At 42.8% G+C, this 23,792-nt stretch overlaps 1 protein-coding gene across 3 annotated transcripts in view; it reads right to left on the bottom strand.

Moving 5' to 3' along the window:
• Positions 1–23,792, bottom strand: part of DCLK2 (doublecortin like kinase 2) — a 146,617-nt gene that overhangs the window by 40,581 nt on the left and 82,244 nt on the right. For 2 of the 3 annotated variants that reach the window (XM_073341326.1, XM_073341327.1), the window contains 2 exons: positions 9,496–9,568; positions 6,429–6,537 (listed from right to left, as the gene is read on the bottom strand). In XM_073341326.1, coding sequence (XP_073197427.1) covers positions 6,429–6,537; positions 9,496–9,568 — 182 coding nt within the window. Of the gene's footprint in view, positions 1–6,428; positions 6,538–9,495; positions 9,569–11,680; positions 11,774–23,792 lie in introns of those variants that run through there. The other variant, XM_073341328.1, reaches the window with a different exon arrangement.

Below are 23,792 nucleotides of genomic sequence, written 5' to 3'. Positions count from 1 at the left end.
GATTTGCAAGTAGTCAATGCCTATTTTGGGGGCTAGATCAGGTTGAAAAGGTCTTAAGGATTTTGGTGTACTGGCTGCCAGTACTTGTTTGGTTAATGGAGAGGAATTAACTGGATATAGCAACAAGAAACAAAACTCCTGGGAAACCGTAATAGTGGCAGCAGAGTTATGGGTCATTTTTTAAGATCAACATACTTGAATCCAAGAGGAGGAGAATGCAGGTACTAGTTCAGCAGTGGTAGCCAGCATGTTCTGATATTTCCTTAGATGAGTCAGACTCAGACATAACTGCTAAAGAGAGAGTTTTTGAAGATGCTTCTGCTGGCTAAGACTATGAAGAGACATTTCACTTCATAATTAAGACTCCTTTGCTCCAGGAGCTTCTGAATATAAAGCCTCCCATGAATTCTTAAAAAGAAACCTGCAAATAGTGATTAAACACTGAAAATTGTTTCTGTGAGCCCCAAGGGTCTCACAGGCATTTGTTGGAACAGAAAACATTGCTATGGGCAAAGTTGGAGACTCTTCAAAATAATATTAATCAAAGAAACCCATGTAATTGTATCAGTGGCCCATGTCAGATGATTCTAAGAAATATTGTTAGCAGTTAGTCCCCCCTCCACTAGCAATCGTGGCCAAATATACACATACACACACTTTTTACATGTGACAAACTTACTAAATAGTTCTTGCTTACCTAATTTCTTCTAATGTTTTGGATGATATTTTCCCTCTCTCGCTGTCTCATATTCATAAAGTAAAGCTTAAAAATTTTCTTCTATACATTATAGACAGCATAAACATATCTATGTGGGTAGTAGATATGGACTATTACAGTATATGGATAACTAGCAATCTCAGGACTGTAACAGTTAATTTTTTTTTAATTGTTTTCACTCTCCATTTTCTCTCTCCACAAACTCGCTTTGCTATAGACATTATAAAAGACAGTTACCTTTTTCCATAACTGTGTTTTTTGAGATCTGTTGCTCATGTCCATTCATCTTAGGCGTGTGTGCTTGCCACATGCACTGGTGCCAGAAGTTTTTCCCTCAACAGTATCTGTAGGGGACCAGCTCTGGCACCCCCTGGAGTGGCACGTGTATGCCCCGGCATATAGAGCACCACCAGCCCCCTCCACCCTCAGTTCCTTCTTGCTGGAAACTCTGACAGTAGGAAAAGAGGGTGGATTGTGGAATGGACATGAGCAACACATCTTGAAGAAGACCAGTTACAGAAAAAGATAACAGCCTGTTCTTCTTCAAGTGATTGCTCATGTAATTCAACTTAGGTGACCCCCAGATGTACCCCTGGAGGTGGGTAAGGAGTTCACTGACATGTAGATTGCAATACAGCTCTGCCAAACACAGCATCATCCCTGGCCTGTTGTGTGAAGGCATAGAGAACCATGAACATGTATACCGAGGACCACATCATGGCTTTACAGATATCCTGGATCAGAACTTGTGCCAGGAAGGCCACTGAGGATGTCTGCACTCTAGTTGAGTGGGCTCTGACGATTGGCGGCGGAGGGACTCCCGTTAACTCCTAGCAGATCCGAATGCAAGATGTGATCCAGTTAGAAATCCTTTTCATGGACACTGGGAGGCCCTTCATCCTACCAGCTGTAGAGATGAAAAGCTGAGTCAACCTACAGAAAGGTTTTGTCCAATCTAGGTAGAAAGCCAGGGCCCTTCTTACGTCCAAAGTGTGAAGATGCCTCTCTTCACTAGTCTCATGGGGCTTAGGGCAGAAGACCAGAAGGAAGATGTCCTGGCTCACGTGGAAAGCGGACACAATCTTGGGAAGGAAAGCCGGGTGGGGCCGGAGCTGGACCTTGTCCTTATAGAAGGCCATGTACAGCAGTTCTGAGGTCAGGGCTCGCAGCTTGGAGACTCGCCTCACGAACGTCACTGCCACCAGGAAAACTACCTTCCATGATAGGTGAGACAGGGAGCACGAGGCCAAAGGCTCAAAGGGCGGGCCCGTGAGCCTGGGCAGAACCAAACTGAGATCCCACTGAGGGGCCAGGAACCAACTTGAGGAAAGAGCCTCTCGAAGCCTCTAAGGAACCTGACCGTCATATCATGGGAGAACACTGTCTGCCCCTGGATTGGTGGATTAAGGGCCGAAATGGAGTAGTGCATTAGGCCCTGGTTCCTTAAATGAAGCAGGTAGTCTAAGATCGACTGCACCAAAGAATACGAAGGGGAGATGCCCCATTCCACCCAGCAGAAGTACCTCGTCCACTTTTCCAGGTAGAAAAGGAGTACTTGTGGCACCTTAGAGATTAACCAATTTATTTGAGCATAAGCTTTCGTGAGCTACAGCTCACTTCATCCGGATGCATACTGTGGAAAGTGTAGAAGATCTTTTATACACACAAAGCATGAAAAAATACCTCCCCCCACCCCCCTCTCCTGCTGGCAATAGCTTATCTAAAGTGATCACTCTCCTTATAATGTGTATGATAACCTGGATTTGTGCTGGAAATGGCCCAACTTGATTATCATACACATTATAAGGAGAGTGATCACTTTAGATAAGCTATTGCCAGCAGGAGAGTGGGGTGGGGGGAGGTATTTTTTCATGCTTTGTGTGTATAAAAGATCTTCTACACTTTCCACAGTAAGCATCCGGATGAAGTGAGCTGTAGCTCACGAAAGCTTATGCTCAAATAAGTTGGTTAGTCTCTAAGGTGCCACAAGTACTCCTTTTCTTTTTGCGAATACAGACTAACACGGCTGTTACTCTGAAACCTTTTCCAGGTAGATCTGCCTAGTTGAGGGCTTTCTACTTTCGAGGAGGACCTTCTGCACAACTCCCAAATAGGCCCATTCATCCAGGTTCAACCACACAACATCCACGCTGTCAGGTGGATGGGGGCGAGGTTGGGGTGCAAGAGTTGGTCATGATCCCGTGACAACAGGTCTGGTCGGTTCGGCAGGGGCCAGAGAGGGATCGCAGACAAGCTTGATAGCATCCCAAACCAGTGCTGGCGAGGCTATGCTGGGGCAAGCATGAGAACCTGAGCCTTGTCTCTCTTGATTTTCACTAGGACTTTGCTGATGCGCGGAATTGGAGGGAACACGAAATACATCAGGCTTCCGGCCCGTGGCAGGAGGAAGGCATCATAAGGGAGCCTTTGCACAGACCCCATCTGGAGCAAAATCTGTGTCGCTTTGAGGGCTTCCGCTTTGGATGGCACTCAGAAAGTAACTGAACACTGTAACCCTGTGCCACCATATTGAGGACCCACCGGTCTGAGGTCATAGACGCCCACACAGGGAGGAAGGAAGAAAGGCAGTTGGCAAACAAAGGGGAGGAAGGATCTGGGGTCAGTCTGGTAGGTCGCCCACAGGCATACCCTCAAAACGGGTGCTTGCCAGTCTGCTTACTGTGGGTCAAGCCCACCTGGGATGTAGACAGGGGTTAGTCGCCAGGGTGCTTCTTGTAGCACCTGGATCTTTTGTGGGGAGACTCCTGGTGAGGGTGGTTCCCCTAGCTCTGAGGCTGCTGTGGCTTAACCGCTTGCAGGCAGGTCCAAGGACATACAGGCCCAGTGTTTTTAGGGTTGTACGGGAATCTTTCAGACCATGGAGCTTAATGTCCCTCTGTTCTGCGAACAGGACGTGCCAATCAAAAGGGAGATCTTGCATTGACTGCTGAGCCTCCGAGGAGCAGACACGAACCCCTGTGCAATCAGACAGCCGATGCCATGGTATGGGCGGCGGTGTCCGCAGCATCTGACGCCACCTGGAGAGCTGCTCTGGCTGCAGTCAAGCCCTCATCCAGGATTGCCCGGAACACCTTCCTAGAAGCCTCAGGAAGGGCGCTCTTGAACTTGGTCATGGCCTGCCACATATTAAAATCATAGCGGCCTACTAAGGCCTGACGGTTGGCCACCTGCAACTGTAGACTGGAGGATGAATAAACTTTACGTCCAAACAAGTCCAGTCTCCTTTAGTCTTTATTCTTAGGGGTGGCCCCCTGGTTGACCCAGTCTCTCCCTCTGGTTGACCACCTCTACCACTAGGCAGCAGGGTGGGTATAAAGGTACTTGGGGCCCTTAGATGGCACAAAGTACTTGCACTCTGCCTTCTTGGAGATCAGAGGCAAGAAGAAGGGGTTTTGCCAGAGGGCATTTGTAATTTTAGTGACCACCTCATGTAGGGGCAAAGCTACCCTAGCTGGGGCCACGGGGCAGAGAACATTAAAAGGGGGAATCTGCCGGTTCCTCTAACTCCTCTGCCTGGAGGCCCAAGTTGGTAGCAATCCTCTTTAACAGCTCCTGATGCACCTTAGCATCATCCTGGGGCACTGGTGGAGGGAGCCCCACCATGGCCTCCTCTGGAGACGAGGAGGAGGAAGCCAGTACCATGGGGTCCTCTGCAACCATAGGTGGCCCAGTGGCTTGCTCGCCCACTTCCTCCTGTGCCTGTGGGATGCCTGCAGCTGAGGCCTCTTGGGCTGGAGGGGGGTGGTAGCTGGTCTCTCCAAAGCTCTGGATACCAAGCAGGTGGGCTGAGGGGGCTGAATGAACCCCCAAGGGTTCTATGGGTACCACTGTGCTGTCCACAGAGTCTGAGGCCACAAGCCCTGCTGCAGTGCAGCCAACGTAGTCTGCACCATAATTGCCGGAGTCTGCCCCGCTACTAGGGAACTTGCTCCGAACCTGAGCTCGACTCCGAGCGGTCGCTTCCCTGTGACCAAGACAGGGCTGATTGGAGACTCTGTCCCGATCGGTACCAGTTGCCCCTCCCAGAGGTGGATCTGGCTGACCTTGACAAGCGTCTGAATCGGGGCCTCAGTGACCAGTGGCGCTCGGTGGAGCCACGATGGCCCCGGGCCAGCGATCTATGCCTCAAGCTTAATGAATGGTACCGGGATGTGGAGCAGGATTGGGAACTAGAGTGGGCTTGGCGTCATGAAAATGTAACCGCATGCAGTGACACCACCCTGGGGGATTGGCATCATCGGTCCCTCGACCTGTCCCTGGAGCAGTACTGGTGCCGCGGAGATTCCAGGCACCGGGGGGCGCATGCCTCCAGAGTCCGTGCCCGGTTACCAGCAAGACACGCCTTGAGCCTCTCTGCCTTTGTCCTAGGTCCGGAGACTGGATGGAGCTATGAAGCTTCTGCCTATCATGGTCAGAAGCGTGTCAGCTGCGAGAGGGCGACTGTTGGTGGGATGTCTCCTGCGACAGGGAATGCCGCCAGAAAGGTGGAGACTGTGGTAGTCCCAACGCCAGTTTACCTTGGAGCCAGGACCCCACAGGGGCTGGAGTGGGCAGCACTGGGAGGGACATAATGTCTTGTGCCGCTTTGAGGGCTTTCGCTTTGGACGGCACTCAGAGATAACGAGGACCTCTGCCGCTATCTGGGATAGCTGGCGGGGAGCGGGCTGGGCTACACCGCTCAACCTGAGCTGAAGCCCGGATCCCCAAGGGGGTGAAGAGGGACCAGAGACAGGGCCTTGGTCCACCCCAGACTTGTCCTTTCCCTCGCAGGAAGCTGGAGACCTTCTTTGCCCCATCTTCCTGGGCTTATTGGCTGGGGCCACGGAACGAGACTGGAGCCAGCTCGTAGACAATACCAGCGGGGCACTGCGCACCGAGGCCACAGTGCTCAGTGCCGAATCGGAGCACTGCTCCAGCATCAGGGTAAGGGCAGACTGTATCAGGAGTGCCTTCAAATGAATGGCATGCTCTTTCTTCATCCCGAGCTTGAAGATTTTGCACTTATCACTAATGTGACCTTCGCTCAAGCACCGTAAACAACTATTATGTGGATCGCTAATGGGCATGGGCCTTTTACAGCAATCGCAGGATTTAAAGCCTGGGGACCAGGGCATGCCCCATCCCGAGGTGAAGTCCCTTTAGGGACCTACTAAGTCTCTAACTTAACAAATAGGTTGAACTAAACTAGAGGGAAACCAAATACAGTAATATTTGCAAGAGGCAAATGCATTCAAATGAACGAAAAGCAACAGCTCTAGCTGAAGCAGCACCAGTTCCATGCACCATCAATGGCAGCAAGAGGGAACTAAGGGTGAAGGGGGTCGGCAGTGCCCTATATGCCGCGGCATATACGCACCACTCCAGGGGGTGCCAGAGCCGGTCCCCTACAGATATTGCTGAGAGAAAAACTTCCAGCACCAGTGCACATGGCGAGCACACACACCTAAGTTGAATGGACATGAGCAATCGCTCAAAGAAGAAGATGACATATTTATTTCTCATTTTTGCACTATCATGACTTTTTGTGAATTTTTTTTGTTATGCCATACATTTATACTATGTACACCTGTGTACATTTTCTACATATACACACACACTGTCTCAGACGTACACACTGGATTTTGTTTAATTAAATCAACAGCTTACAAGAAATAGAACTGAAAAATAGCTAAAAAACTTCCTTGCTTACCGTTCTACGCACTCCTTTACTACAGCAAAATTGCCATCACCAATCACCTTTCCCACTCTGTATTTCTCAAGAATAGTGGATGACCCTGAGCACTTGTTTCCATTCACACCTGCACAAACAGCAAGGACAATAATGTAAGGTGGAGAGAGACATCAGCAATGTGGCATATCCCCACAGACTTCAAGAGTACAGTGTATATATTCCTGGATACAAAATAGGAATGTAAAAATAAACTGTGTTCATTACAGTTTGTCCCTTTGTTTTTATTTCAAAACAGCAAAAAGAACTGGTAAAGCTTAATCAGAGCTGTGTGACCTTCTTGTCCTCGTTAACATATAGGAAAAACATTAATATATTATCATTTCTATGTTGACAAATCCCAAAGGTGACAGAAATTCTAGTTAAATGTTTAACTCCAGCTATGTCCTGACACGTTTAGCTTTTTATTAAGAGGGCTTTCGTTTTAAAATATCTTATCTTTCATTGGCATTTTCCTTTTTTCATGCTCAAAAGGAACGGAATTATAATTCATGAAAAACTGTAGAAATTTGGTAATGAAAAAAGACAACTATTTATGTATTTAACTAATGAGGAAAATTTCAGATGACTTATGAAACATATTTTGTGTTGTTTGAGGCCCTTCTTATACCATAAAAAAATTGAACTCAACTCTTGACTCCTTCTTGCTTAGCACAGACAGCAGCTATCATACAAGTCTCTTGGCTAAACCACCTATGCAAGACTTTTTCTAAGGTGCAACAACATATCCAACCAAATACTGAAGACTGCTATTACACTTTTCTTGTGTATTACAATTAAACCAAAAACATTTAAGAGACATTACATTTTACTGACAATATTGCCTATGGATCTCATCGTCTTTGATTTGTTTCATTAAAGAGCAACTCTGGTCCCAGACGTCTAGAAAATTTGGCACTGAAATTCTATGTACGAAATTTCTTGTCATAGTGCCAAACTTCAGATAAGTTTTATAACTGCTAATGTTAGGGTTTTTTTAATAACATTGTATCTTTCCTTAAAACCAGTTAATTCTACAGTATAATAGTGTCATCCCACTTTAAAGACTTAATCGCTTTATTAAAGGGAGACAAGAACTAGTTTTAGATCATAGCCAACACTTCTGTCTACACTGGAAATAGACTTCAAGTAAAGTATGAACAAACAAGATCATGGCCTTAAAACACTGTTCTTTATTAAGTTTCTTACCTTGCTCTCCCACCCTGGCTACAGCCACTCTTTCACACACATAAAGAGACATCAATTTGCAAGTATTTTTGTAGGAACAAGATCATCAATGCTTTACTAGCCTCCCTATTCTCAACAGATTATTTTGTAATAAAAAACAAAAAGATTAATAAAGTCCCCACAATGGTCACAGAGATTTATCCATAAGATGATCTCCTACAGAACTAAAAAGGTAAGTTTAGAATAGGTGGGCTGGCTGGTCTGATAGGCTCCACTTGCAGCAAAATGGGCTATCATGAGGAAACCTACAGTTCCAGTTCAACTGCAAACACCTTACTTTGGAGGGGTCACCATAGACACAATGTTCATAATTTCCATTAATGGGCTGACTGTATCACTCTAAAGTGCCCACTGGGATTTGACTGAAGAGCAGGGTTTTATATTTGTTTTGCACCCTACAGCTTTCTCCAGAATGACTGGTGAAGCTGCTGCTGGGGATAATGTTGCTTGGGAGCAAGGAGATGATTATAAATATGGACTAGTATAATGCTATAAAGATGGACTGGGTGAAAAACCTTGAATGCTGGCAGGTTGAATACCGAAGGTCAGATCTTTAGAAACAAAGAAATCTTCTTGTAAAGGGGGCCTCAATCCTGAAGTCAATATATAAAAAAAATTTTAGACCAGAGCTGCCACTTGTAACATATTAAATCAAGTTATAAGAGGAGTGTATTAATGAAGATATTGCTATGGCATGCACGTTTTGAGTTGTTGAGGTTAAACTCAGGATGAAACTCTCTCTGTATCCAGGCAGTCGTTAATGGGACTGTGTGGATTAAAGCATGTTCTGGACAGTGAAACCTTTTCCGAAATTCCTGTGTGTGGGTTGCATAACAGCATAAAAGAAGGATAAATGGCCAGGCCATATTGCAAGACGTAGCTTTGGGGTTGTGATCTAGCTTTGGATTAGAGGGTTTCCCAGGTTCCCTCTAATCCAAATCCTCTAATCTAAATTCCAGGGAGCTGAGCCAATAATGTTTTGGGCAGTGAGATTCCAGGGGAACTCAGAAGAGAAAGAGGCTCAAGACAGCTACCTCTTTGTAAGAAGACAGTGGTGCTTCAGCTCACAGTTCTGAAAGAGGGATTTGCCTACGTACATTTTGTTAAAGGAAACAGAGTGTAGGTACATTTTGTAAATAAACACTGTGACAATAGCTGGACATTGATTTGTCTTCCAATGGGAAACTGACCTATAAGGTCTAAAAGTCTGCTACCATTTGGTAAAGCATCAATAAAATTGAAAATCAAATTCATCTCTCTCACTGTACAGATTTGATATAGCAAGTGCAGTAACGAACATTCAGTACCTAGTACTGAATCCAACATTCAGTACCAAGTAAGGAATGTCAAGGATTTAAGACAGAGGTGGGCAAACTACGTCCCACAGGCCACATCCAGCCTGCAGGACAATCCTGCCCGGCCCTTGAGCTCCTGGATGGGGATGCTAGCCCCCAGCCCCTCCCCTGCTGTCCCCCCTCCTCTGCAGCCACGCTGGCAGTGTGGCTGGCTCTGGCCGGGCAGTGGGGCTGCGACCTCCTGCTGCTCTGAGCTGCATGGTAAGGGGGTGAAGAGTGGGAGGGGGCAGGCTGTTTGGGGAGGCACAGCCTTCCCTACCCGGCCCTCTATACAGTTTCGCACCCTGATGTGGCCCTCAGGCCAAAAAGTTTGCCCACCCCTGATCTAAGATTAAAATCTGACAGAGTGCTAGCAGTTGTCTAGTATCACTGAGCTAACAAGTCACTGAAATGTGAACAAAGTTTGTGAAGGTTAGTAGCAAACAAACAGCGGTTTAAGTGCTTACCTTCAAGACTTATGCAATGGAATAGTTCAGGCACACCATTGACATTGGAAGAAGAGCCACAGTGTGGAGGAATCTATGGAAATATGCATAAGTCCATTATTTCTGAGTTACGAAAGTTACTAAAGTTAGTAAAATGAATAACAAGAAAACGAGTCTTATCTTCCCTCAATTTAATTTTTATATATATTAATTTTTTATACTTATTCAACATTGTTATCTTGCACTAGGGCTGCCCTTAACAACTGGGATCCCAGTCCTGAGGCCCTGTTTGTGCGAGGAGTCACACCAGTTATTTCACTGGGAATAATCACTGTGAGGGACATTCTTTCTACTTTTGTGAAGTGATACTTGGGCTTTATGGAGTTAGTGTGGGAAGGGAAATTCCATCCTCCCCCAAACCAAGGGACCAGTAAGGACTACAAAAATTTTCACATCTAAGCCAGATTCAAAACCAGTAGTAGCCAAGAGTCATTACTACACATAGTTCAGAGGCCAATACACAACGAATTGGTGGTCTCAGGCCATAACCTAAAATCCACCATCACAACTGGTACTGTTTGTAGTTTCATTAATAGAATTTCCCTCTCACCCTGATGCATAGTCTCTTTAGATTAGCACTGAGGCATGCTGGGAGGGTGGTGTATGGAGGCTTCCATTGCCACCACTAATTTCTATGTCTAAAAGGAGAACTTCGATATCTAGGGCTGGCAGTCTGGCACCTCTACGAACACTAAAATTAGCTTTAAATTTAGTGGTGGTTTTTTTATACTGTCACTGAAGTGAATGCTTAGAATTCAGAGAAACTGAAGTCAGATAACTGTTCTGCATCCCAGCTGTACAATGCAGATTTTAATAACTATTATATATAAAAATAAAGAGTAAACAAATTTTTAAGGAGAAATTCAGACAAGATGACATTTCCCAAAGTAACTCCCTTTTACAGGTACTATATGTTAACAGGATCTTCACAACTAATTAAGAAAAGTTCTTTCCTCACATCACACAGTGATATATAAAGCAGTGCAGTGTTATTGTAAAAGGGGGCAGGGACTTGTGCAATGAATAAACTGAAAGCAATTGAACAGTGAAAATGTTCTATGTACCTCTTCCCATTTCAGTTCAAAACATATGGTGCTCTATTAATAGGTATTTAAAAGCACCTTCCTTCCTTCTTTACAAGACACTTCTACCTGTTCCCTGGGGCTCTTTTCCTTGCTTATTTCATGAGTTAATACAGTTCTCACCATTCACCACAAAGGATTAAAATGCTTCTCTGCCTGAAGCTCAGTATCTGCTGAAACAAGGCTTTGCACAACACCTGGGAATGCAAGTGCAGCATTTTCAAGTTCAGCTAACATTATCTTGTTACATTACTGAATATTTTAAGTCATTAACACTATTGTCAGAAAGATTTTGTTAAAGTCTCACATAATGCTAATAAGTGCTCAAGTTTCCAGTGGCATCTAAAGTGCCAAAAAAGTGCTAAAGTGCTAAAGGTACAAAACAGCTAAAGTAACTAGATACAGTGCAACTTAATTTTATGAAGCCGCAGAAACAATGCTGCTTGTCAGACAGTGTCAGCAGCAACTGGATAGTTACCACTTCCTAATAACAACTTTTAAACAGCATAAGTTAATTCATAATGAAAGCAGCATTATCTAGTTGCTATAAAGGAGTTAGGAACTGAATCCAGGTGTCCTGTTTATGTCACTGACAGAAGATCGTAATTCAGTCAGTCACTTAACCACAGCTTCTCCAAACGTAAAATGGGGATAACAACGTTGAGCCACCTTTGTACAACTGCGAAGTGAGTCATCAGCAAAAATATCTAATCTCTCTTTTGGTTATGATTCAAAGATGTCATTGAATAAGTGATAATAGGCGAAAATAGCACATCCTCCAATCCACAATTCTAGACTGCTTCATCCTTGTGAGAGGCAGGATAGTGAAGTGTACTAGAATCTTACTCTCTAGTGAACTGGGCTAGAAAGATGCAGGCAAGAATAGTGGAAAGGCAAGAGGAAGGATGGTGGTGTCTGTGATTAAGGCACTAGACTAGGACTCAGGGTTTTAGCTCCAGCTCTGCCACACTTACTGCATGACTTTGGGCAAGTCATAACTTCTTTAGACCTAATCCAATACCCACTGAAATCAATGGGAGTTTGTGTGTTGTGGATCAGATCCTCTGTGCCTCAATTCCTCAGCAGTAAAATTGGGGTAATAATCCTTGCAGCGTTCTGGTGAGGTAGGGAAACAATTCCTCAATGCTTCCCAGACACTAAGTTGATGAAGAAGAGAAGGGACATAAGCAGATAGTCTATGTGCATATACTTACAAAGCAGAGCAACTACATTTATGTTTTAGGATGACCAGCATTTGCAATATCCCTTGAATTTCTTTTTATCCAGCAAAATGATAGAATAGCTATACTGCGGGCAGTCTTGTTAAAGAGATTATTTTTTTTAAAACTGTCACAGATTAGGAAGCTATTTTTCTATTCTGTGAAGAGTTTAGGGACAATTCCAGCAGCCAGCTACCCAAATTAAGCTGGCAGGCATAGCTCCATAAGCACTCCCTGCACCACAATGCACATGGAGATTTTGGAGGTGAAATGGGTGAAGAGTCAGGACACTGGACTTGCAAGAAGACTCACCAGTCTACCAGCCATTCCCTATGTAATAAGGGAAAAAACAGGCACAGAAACTACTGCAGGGTCCTGTAACTCTGAGACTATATTAGTTAATATAGTGGATATATTATCGTTTTGCAGCCTGGAAATGGGAAGAAATCCTCATCTACTCCCAGCCCACACAAACTCCCCACTTCTTGTTCCCCTTACACAGTGCAATCACATGGACCATGCTCTGAGGAGAAGGATTTGGCCCAGAGGACTCTATTCTGATCTCCAATTTCTGCAACACCTGTCAAAGAATTCATACTGAAAGGCAGAATTTGGCTCTAGTTTCTACGGTGACCATGCAGTAGCTTAATCTTATGCTGCTAACTAAAAGAGTAGAAATATCTTGGCTCTCTTAAAAATTGTGAATACATCCAACACTTTAGACTCTAGGCTCCATTCCTGTATCTAATGATGACTTCTGCTTTTAGTTAAAAGTACCGTACGTTAGTGTGATGCTGTATGATTGAGATATGGCCATTAATATTGCCATTTAAACAATTGCAACACATCTTGTACAAAGTATATCCTGTAAGGTGTCAATGGCAAAGTTATGATATACTAAATATAATTATCCTGTTGATATGCATGGCTCATTTTTGTATCTGAAGTTATAAATATTGGCTATGCACTGGCTAGGGTTGCCAACTTTCTACTCGCACAAAACCGAACACCCTTGCCTCACCCTCTGCCCCGCCTCTCCTCCAAGGCCCAGCCCATGTCCTGCCCCTTCTCCGAGGCTCTGCCCCTGCTCACTCCATTCCCCTCTCTGTCGCTCGCTGTCCCCTCCTTCACTCGCTCATTTTCAGCAGGCTGGCTCAGGGGACTGAGGTGTGGGAGGGGGTGAGGCCTCTGGTTAGGGGTGCGGGCTCCAGGGTGGGGCCAGAAATGAGGAGTTCAGAGTGTGGGAGAGGGCTCCAGGCTGACGCAGTGGGTTGGGGTGCGAGCTCTGGGGTAGGGCCAGGGATGAAGGGGTTGGGGTGCAGGAGGAGCTCCAGCTTGGGGTGGAGCCGAGGGTTAGGACTATGGAAGGGGGCTCTGGGCTGGGTGTGTGAGTTCCGGTGTGGGGCCAGAAATAACGGGTTCAGGGTGAGGAGGGGGCTCCAAGCTGGGTCAAGGAGTTGTGTGGGGAGGTGAGGGCTGCAGATGGGGGTGCAGGCTCTGATGTGGGGCTGGGGATGAGGGATTTGGAGTATAGAAGGGGGCTCCGGGCTGAGGAGTTCAGAGTGCAGGAGGGGGCTCCAGGCTAGGGGTTCGGGGGGTTGTGAGGGCTCTGGCTGGAGGTTCAGGTTCTGGGGTGGCTGGAGATGAGGGGTTTGAGGTGCAGGAGGGTGCTCTAGGCTGGGACTGAGGGGTTTGGAAGGTAGGAGGGGGTTCAGGGCTGGGGCAGGGGGTTGAGGCCCGGGAGGGGGTCAGGAGTGCAGGCTCCGAGTGGCGCTTAGTTCAAGCAGCTCTTGGAAGCAGCGGCATATCCCCCCTGCAGCTCCTATGCAGAGGCATGGCCAGGTGGCTGTGTGCGCTGCCCTGTCAGCAGGTGCCACCCCCGCAGCTCCTGGCCAATGGGAGCTGCGGGGACAGTGCTTGGGGTGGGAGCAGCATGCGGAGCCCTCTTGCTGCCCCTACACATAAGAGCCGGAGGGGGGAACATGCTGGCTGCTTCCCGGGAGCCTGCCTGCCCTGCTGCGCCATGCCACCAACAGGACAGTCAATGGCCCAGCCAGCAGTGCTTACCAGAGCTGCCAGGGTCCCTTTTCGACCGGGTGTTCTGGTCAAAAACCAGACACATGGCTACCCTAGTGCTGGGAGTATGTAGCTGATCTTTTGAGACCAGAAGAACCCTTTGTTTGATGAAATTAGTTTTCAGTAACTACTCATCATAAAGTTCAGTGGCTGGGTGGTGAAGCAAGGGCTGGAATGCCTAAGGAGACTGCATTTATGACTTGCTGTTAACCAGTGTAGTAAGACAGAGGTTTAGAATAACCACCAGATGAGGGGTGAGTCTGTCCTATTTCTCAGCAGTTTGTCCTGAGTCTGGTATTCTCAGCTGTGACCCACTGAGGCACAGTGACAGTTAGCACTTTTCTTTTTTTGTGCAGTTTAGCAATCTTCACCTCTGCCTTCCTGAAGTCGCATCCTCAATTCATGTTTTCACATAACATCCAGAGCAAAATCAACACTAAACCAAAGCAACAGAGCATTCAGTGACACACAGAAGACACTTTACAACAAATACACAATTTACAAAACTAGTCAAATATAGTATTACTTATACTGTCAAAAAACAAACCACACCACAAAATCTGTTCTAAAAATCATAACCCTGTCCAACTAACATTTTAGGTTCGTCAGGCAGAAATGTGCAAAACCAAAACCTCTGTGGAAGAGTATTAATTTTCCACAGCTTCACAAACATCCAACATGCTGTTCTGTATATGGAATTATTTTATAGTGGCTGTTTGACAAAGCTGGAGAAGTTGGGTGACATTCTGATATATGGCTTTGCAACAAGGACACTCATGGCAGATCTGCCTGTGAATTTAAAGCATGTATTTTGTTGCTCAGTGTGACAAGATGCAATGAACACATTAAATTTAGCCTAAAGAGTATGGCATGACTAACCTATCTCGCCATCAATCAAATTCCCAGTCATTCATTAATGTCAAGAGAGAGACCTCCATCCAAAAGAAACCAGTACTGTGTACAAAGCATGGGAAACCTCATTTTAAAACTAACTTAAAGGAACTAATTTCTTTTCTAATACAGCAGCTTCCCAAAAACCTGTCACTTTTGGTCACATCTTGTAGCTTATCACCTGAAATTTTAAATTAACTGAAGACTCAGAAAAATTAAGCTTATAACAGTAAAATATTTATTAGAGAGAGATAGGACCCACAGCATACAGTACTATTTCTGCACCACTAAGTTCATCCCTAAGGAAATCTTGTACAGAAAGTGTTTAGTAAGCCACTACACTATACAATTGCATTATGACTACATTTGCAGCTGAGTTAATAATACTGACAGTTATAGTCTGCGGCAAATTAATGCTAGTGAAATCATTTGATTACATTCTATGTACTATATTACAGTGAATAGTTCCACTGTGTAAGTCCATAAGAAGTGGCTCTAGAAATTTAAAATAATAATTTGCAGTAGCCAGGAGACAAGTGAGTCACGTGGAATTGGATGTGGTTTGCATCTTTACAGTTTATAATTTGTATTACAATGTCATCATAAATCTGCTAACAGTATTTCATAAGAAATACTGTACAAAGAACAACATTTAATTTACATTGTAAGAAATCCTTTTCCCTTCCCTGGCAGCAGCCATGCCATAAAAATTATTATGGTGAAATGGTGAATGTTTCCAAAAGACCTAAGAGGAACCCTCTGATTCCCATAAGCTGATATTGTTTTGAGGTTGTCTGTAAGACTACACAGTTCTTGATATTCTTCAATCTGCTTCTTAATGAGTTTAAATATATTATTTCTATAAAGGAAAGGAAGCATCTTTGTGAAGACAAGCACTGGGCTTTTCCAAAGACATAAGTGTTCCCCACACTCTTTCAAACAGTCAACTGCATGACTACCACAGCAATACAAGGACAGAACACGATGGGAGTGACAAAAAAAGTCAGTGGTACTTCATAAAGCTGTTTTAAACCTGGCCAGGTACCATTGAGATAACCCAAAATAAGACTTACAGAATTACAAGAGGGCCAGACAGCTGCAATGAAATTACCTATCACTACTTCCATAGCCCCTCCCTCACAACTTTTTCCATACCCAGTTATGGGTAAATATCTAATTCTGGATATAGGTCTCTTATGCAGTCAGTCACTCCAACAAGAGAATATGTGGGATAAGATGAGCAGATACCTGCTGATGAGATGAAAAAAAACCCCAAACCCTTCTTTTCTCTCCCCTTGCCCTCACCCAGAAAACAAAACCAAGTTTAGATTTTCTCGAAAGAGGCTATGAGAAAAGTACTGCAATTTTATATACGTCTCACTGACGCATCAACTTTTCTTTACGGTGTTAGAAACGAAGGTGTTTACTTTAAACTTGAACACGACATGTAAATTGGATGCTGTCTTGAACAGAAATGAGTGATAAGGTCTTCACTATGCAGCTGAGGATCTGGAATATTATTCCTATATTTAATTCCCCTACATGGCTACATGAAGTGACTAGAAAATGGCTATAATGCACCTACAGGTTGCTCAATAAAGCATTCTCTATGAAGAGTCCTCATCTCTAGAATTTGTTCCCTCCAGGGATGAGTCAGCCTTAATTCAGCAGCTTTTAGGCGAAGATGTATCTATTCCAACTAGATGTTTAATGTCTGTGAGGGCTACCCACCTAATAGTCAGTGGAAAGCATGGTCTAGTTGGTGGCCAACTATTTGAATTTGACTATTTTAACTTTTGGCATATATAGTGTGATAGATATGAAATAGAATATTGAAATAGACAATATGTAGTATGGCACTGTAGGAGGCTCATTTGTTAAAGGCTATGAGGGAGTGTCTGAGGATTACAAGAACGTCTTCATCATGACAGAAGGTGACAAGATAACCACCATGACTGAACATATGCATATGGAAGCATGGTGCTAAAAAGGGGCAGTGAAATAGCCACCATAGTGTTATTTTAGGTTTTCCCACTTTAAAAAATAATAATAATAAAGCCTATTGCACACTTAAGCTCTAATCCATTTTGATTCATTGGACAAGACTAAAAAAAAAACCTGAGGCTCTGAGCCAGGACAGTCCCAGGACAAAATCCTCACTGTCACTGACATATTGCTTTATATTTGCTCACTCATTGCAGTTCTTGTCCCAGAAGCCCATGCTACAGTGAAAGACTCCATTATTTTTGTTTGGTCTTCTGCTTATTTCAGGTTCTCATCATTAACTCAGTGGGAGATAGCCTGATATAAATGGGACCCAGCAGTCCCACATTTGGCTGGTGCACTAAATATTAAGTTCTTCACTTTCTACTGTAATGTCGAGTACTTGGCTGGGCTGCATTAGAAATGTTGAAGAACTACACTGACATTACTCAGGTTTCAGAGTAGCAGCCGTGTTAGTCTGTATCCGCCAAAAGAAAAGGAGTACTTGTTGCACCTTAGAGACGAACAAATTTATTTGAGCATAAGCTTTCATGAACTACAGCTCACTTCAAAGGATGCATTCAGTGGAAAATACAGTGGAGAGATTTATATACACAGAGAACATGAAACAATGGGTGTTACCATACACACTGTAACGAGAGTGATCAGGTAAGGTGAGCTATTACCAGCAGGAGAGCGGGGGGGGGGGGGGGGGGCGGGGCGGGGGGAGATCTTTTGTAGTGATAATCAAGGTGGGCAATTTAAAGCATTGGTAACACCCATTGTTTCATGTTCTCTGTGTATATAAATCTCCCCACTGTATTTTCCACTGAATGCATCAGACGAAAGCTTATGCTCAAATAAATGTTAGTCTTTAAGGTGCCACAAGTACTCTTTTTCTTTTTACTCACATTACTGTCATGCAGCTCAAAAATCTCTTCAGCAAGAGCGTTCAGCATTCCGATCCCATCTATGATAGCTGTAAATGGGCTTTACACTAAGTATCAAGCTCATGTTTCCCTTTCTAGCACAGACAGGCTAAATCTTTCTATCTAAATGTAAATATCTGAAGGCAGTGTCTAAGGATTCCTCTCACAAGCTCTATTATTTTTATTTCACTAGGATAAAATGATAAACTTTGTGGAAGTATATATTTTTAAAATTGAACATGCTAGCATGATTAAAGGAAAATTTAAAAAAAATTAACCCCAGAAGAATATAGGCTCTGATCCAGCAAATCACGTAAGTGCATTCTTAACTTTAAGCATGAGACTAGTCCCACTGGTGTCAATGAGTTAAGCATGCACATAAGTGATTTGCTGAATGAGGGCCATAATGCCCTTTGACCGTAGTCATTTGGTCTCAACACATTGAAACACACACACACACACACACACACACACACACACACACTAGAGCACAGTGCTATTTAGTTGCTTAATCCAGTTTCCAAAACTATCCCTCAAAGTTAAAGCCTGTTTATTTACAGAAATTTACGAAGCAAGGCTGGGTTTTACGGACCTTAATTTCAGAAGAGAGACACAAAACATCTGCTGGACACACCAATCACCTAAACCAGTTTGCTACCATGGTTTTCACCATATGGATTGTAAGAACAGTTTTAAGTGTCAGACAGAAAATGAAACATTTTAGCTGAATTAACCAGTCTGAGATGAGTTTCAAAAACACTTCACAAATCCTGATGTCTATTAATAACCAAACAAACACACATAAGGGAGCATTGGAAAGTCTGAGACCAAGCTTAAAAATCTCATAATGTTAAGTACTTTATTCCACTTTTTCCCTAAACGAATGTTTCTGACAGATTTGATTAACCCTTTCAAATTGGGAGTTTGCTTTTTTTTTTAAAAAAAAAATGGTGCAGTGCTCTTTAGTAGCAGCAGATATAGTGGATCTGCTGGAGCCAAGGAGAAAACATGTATTTTAAGAGCATTATAGATCTGGGTCACTGGAGATGCCAACGAGAAGAGTTGCACTTTTCAACTGTCAGTCATCAACTTACAGAAGACTAAAAAAGAACACTGTCCTCCTTGTTAAGTCATCCTGCATTATCCAAGACACTATCATGGTTTGTTTGACTGTCAAATTTCTGAATGACTCAGCAAATCAGCATCTATGCTGAAAAGATAAAGTAAGCCTCTCCCCAACTCTCACATTATGCACAATGATCTTCCATTTGGTGCCCGCAATTACTACCTTTCATTTCAAAATGCAGGGCCTGCAACAACACTCTCCCGTCCCTGGTAAACTGAACTTCTAGTGATGTGCAAAAAGTTCAGAGGTTTGATTAAAACTAGGGCTGTCGATTAATCACAGTTAACTGACACAACTAACAAAAAAAGTAATCATGCTTTTAAAAATTAATCACTATTAATTGCTGTTTTAATCACACTGATAAACAGAATACCAATTGAAATTTATTAAATATTTTTGGATGTTTCTACATTTTCAAATATATTGATTTAAATTACAACACAGAATACGAAGTGTACAATGCTCACTTTTATCAATTTTACAATGCAAATATTTGTAATAAAAATAATATGAAGAAATATTTTTCAATTCACATCATACAAATACTGTAGTGCAATCTCTTTATCGTGAAAGTGCAACTTACAAATGTAGATAGCTACATAATACACTCAAAAACAAAAAACAATGTAAAACTTTAGAGCCGATAAGTCCACTCAGTTCTACTTCTTATTCAGCCAGTCGCTAAGACAAACAAATTTGTTTACATTTACAGGAGATAATGCTGCCCTCGTCTTATTTAAGTCACCTGAAAGTGAGAAGAGGCATTCACATGGCACTTTTCTAGCCAGAATTTATGTGCCAGATATGCTAAACATTCATATGCTCCTTCATGCTTCGGCCACCATTTGAGAGGACATGCTTCCATGCTGATGACGTTTGTTAAAAATATGCATTAATTATATTTTGACTGAGCTCCTTGGGGGAGAATAGTAGGTCTTCTGCTCTGTTTTACCCGCATTCTGCCATATATTTAATGTTATAGCAGTCTCAGATAATGACCCAGCACATGTTTGTTTGTTTTAAGAACACTTTAATTGACAAAACGCAAAGAAGGTACCAATGTGAGATTTCTAAAGATAGCTACAGCACTCGACCCAAGATTTAAGAATCTGAAGTGCATTCCAAAATCTGAGAGGGATGAGGTGTGGAGCATGCTTTCAGAAGTCTTAGAAGAGCAACACTCCAATGTGAAAACTACAGAACCCAAACCACCAAAAAAGAAAATCAACCTTCTCCTGTTGGCATCTGACTCGGATGATGAAAGTGAACATGCATCAGCCTGCTCAGCTTTGGATAGTTATCAAACAGACCCTGTCATCAGCGTGGACTCATGTCCCCTGGTACGGTGGTTGAAGCATGAAGAGACATATGAATCATTAGTGCATCTGGAACGTAAATATCTTGCAACACCAGCTACAACAGTGCCACATGAACGCCTGTTCTCACTTTCAGGTGATATTGTAAACAAGAAGCTGGCAGCATTATCTCCTGAAAATGTAAACAAACTTGCTTGTCTGAGTGACTGGCTGAACAAGAAGTAGGACTGAATGGACATGTAGGCTCTAAAGTTTTGTTTTTGAATGCTGGCGGTTTTTTGTACAGAATTCTACATTTGTAAGTTCAACTTTCATGATAAACAGACTGCATTACAGTACTTCTATGAGGTAAATTGAAAAATACTATTTTTTTTGTTTTTTACAGAAAATATTTGTAATCAAAAATAAAGAGAGCACTCTACTGTAATTGAAACCAATATACTGGAAAATGACATCCAAAAATATTTAAATAAATGGTATTTATTATTCTTTAATCGCTTGACAGCCCTAGTTAAAACTCATATTAATATCCAGTAGTGTGTGATAGCATGTGTTGTTTTCATGGGTACCCCAGCCATTCACTAACCCATCCTCACAAAACCACCGCGTCACAGTAACCTTCCTTCAATCAAGGAACAAATTCACCTATTTGTGAAAGGGCCCGATCCTGCAATCTTTACTTAGGTTCAATTCCTATTGACTGCAATATCATCCCACAGATTCCAGTGTAAGTTTTGCCTGAACAAACACTGCAGGATGGGGACTTACAACAGCATCCTGATTTGGACGGTTTGCTCACTGAATTAGTAGCACAATGACATTCTGGATGAAAGTTTATCAGGGCAGAAAAAAGCCCCTCTATAAAAGATAAGCTGTTCTTCCTTCAAGAGTTTGTTTCCTGTGATTGGTTTTCTGTCCCTGAGAGTACCATTTCCATGGATCCAGTACACTGAGAAGGAGAGGGAAATCCTTGGGGAGTGAAACAACTCTTCATTTTGCTTTGAAGGAAAAGTGGCATGAAGAGAATATGATGTAAGGGTCAAGGTCTGTGACCAAGAAAGAAAAATTGCCACTAAAGTCACTATGATTTGCTATTTTTCTGCCCTGATGTCTGGAATTATCACTCAAGCGCTGCCCTGGTCGTTAGCATTTATTATCCAGCTTCAATCCTGTGCTGAAATATGCCATGTACTTAATTCGCCATATACTTTGCTCTGGAGGTTGAGAAGATATTGGTGTTGCAAGGGTAATGTGTTTGCAGCTGCTGTTCCTGCATGATCATTTAAATAAGTTGAAAATCAACCCTGATTTGTTCTCTTCTTCCAGACAAAACAACCTCATCATAATTGTCTCCAATAATTATGCAACACTAGACACGGTTACCAGAATTGTTATCCACTTTAATCAAAGAAATGACAGTTTATTTGCTATACAGAATATCAATTGCCATTGAAAAGGGGAGCTCAATCAGCAGTACAGAATTCAGATGTAACCATAACTTCTCTTTTTTTTTAAAAAAACTGTGGATTAGAATGAGCATTTGGGTCTGGTTTTTAAAAACCTTAAACAAACAAACAAAAAGGAAAGTGTAATAGGAGAACACTGCCCTTTGAATTTCATGAGAGCTATTGCATGAATTGTTGCACGTGCACTCACACAAAACCACCAGCAATTTTTTTAATACCTTCTTAGTTCTGTCTGTTAATATTCTACATAATCATACACATGCCTACAATTAAATCTGCAGCCAAAACATTAACTTTTCAAACAAACCAACCCTCAGCATATCGTCTTGTGCCTTCAATGTGATAAGTGTTCTTCCATGGTTTCAACATTTGCATTTTCTCTCAGCTGCAATTACCGTCACTTCCTGGACAGCAATTCCTTGCAGCTTTATACAAGTGCAGGAAGCCAGCCTGTGCATGTAAGAGCACAGTGTGCAAAAGGGGACATCACCAGTGGGATAAGGTAAGGACTACAAAGGCCCTACAAAATAATAAAATTGATTTTTTCTTTTTCATAGATGGACAGGTCAAACCAAACACCACAAATATAACGGCTTCCTAAAAAGCACAGGTATAACTGCGTCCAGTGAAGTGAGCTGTGGCTCACGAAGGCTCATGCTCAAATAAATTGGTTCGTCTCTAAGGTTCCACAAGTCCTCCTGTTCTTTTTGCGAATATTCCTCTTACGATTTTTATGTCAATTCTTTGACCCTCATGCATGCTTGTTGGAGTACTTCCCAGGAATAGATAAGTGTTGGAAATGCATCCCAGAAACAGAAACAAGTGTTGTGACAGAATGCATTAACTCCTTTTGGCATTGACCTCAAGATGAACCGGCTAACCATACCCATCTCTCTAGTGACCAAAACACAGCTGGAGTCTACTTCTGAATAGCTGCATACCAGTGGGAAAAATGAGAGGTAGCTACTACTTTGGTAGGTATTTTATACTTTTTTGGATGATTAGTTTGTTTTTGCCATTTTCCAACTCTCTGATGGAGCATGCATGGCTTATTTGACATGAAAAATCCATTAGTACCAAGTATCAATTGAAGTCAAAAATAGAAAATTACTGCAGAAGCTACTTGAGTGAAACTAACAGTGAAAGGGAGAAAGGACTTTCCACTTGATTAAAAATAGCTTGCTACTATCAGAAATTGTCTCTCTTAAAAGCAATCAGGATAGTCATTTATAATTCTGCATTAGTCATTTTGTTGAGGTAAATGAGATAAAGCAGAAGAAATTGTTAAAATGTAGGAGCCGAAAAATCTTATAAATAAGATACCCTCAATTCCACCAATATTGGTGTTTATACCATAAGCAACTTCGGCATACAATACTGGAGATTTTTTGAGCCAAATTCTGATTTAAGTTACACAGTTCATGTTTTCACAAGTAAAAACTGCTATTGCTCCCACACACACACACACACACCCCGTTTTTTCAAGACAGACTGCATAGCAAGAGATCAATCTAAGCCTGTGTGTGAAGAGGAACTAGTATAGCTCAGCACTGTGGCCTCAGTGCAAGAGAAGCACATCAAAATTACTACCAAGAACCAAGTAGTTTAAGTCCAGGGTGGATAAAAAGCTTTATGAGGGGAAAAAAAAAAAACCTATCTAAAGATAGTTTTAATTAAGATACGTTACAGCTCAAAGATATCTCCTCATGGAATAGGGATTATAAATTCTAATTCTCTAGTATGAGATAATATAGTCATGTAATGTTTAAGAAAAGTTTTGTAAATGGAGTTCCAATAGTTCATGGATTAGGGACCCAATTTTATGGGGTTCCACAGGCTTCTGTATAGATTATTTAGGTTAATCTTTCTATCTACCCAATGGGACTCGGTGCTCAGTCTAGAAGATACCATCAGAGATGCTTAGTTTCGCAGTTCTCAAACTGTGGATTTCTGTTTCCAGAGGTAACATGCTTGTTAACAGCAAAAATGTTTTTACATAATAATATATAGCGGTGAGAAATAACAGACCTCAACTCTATTGTCCCTCTGAAAATTTGTGTACACAGAGTCAATCCCTTACCTCTCTCTAAAGTGCAAAGTTTCAAAAAGTTCAATGAATAGAAGATTGTTGGGGGCGGAATAGATCTGGACAAGGAGAAGAAGTCTGGA

The sequence above is a fragment of the Lepidochelys kempii genome, chromosome 4, assembly GCF_965140265.1.
Source record: "Lepidochelys kempii isolate rLepKem1 chromosome 4, rLepKem1.hap2, whole genome shotgun sequence".
NCBI lineage: Eukaryota > Metazoa > Chordata > Testudines > Cheloniidae > Lepidochelys > Lepidochelys kempii.
Note: the sequence above shows the minus strand (reverse complement) of the source record. Positions and strands in the feature narration are given on the sequence as shown.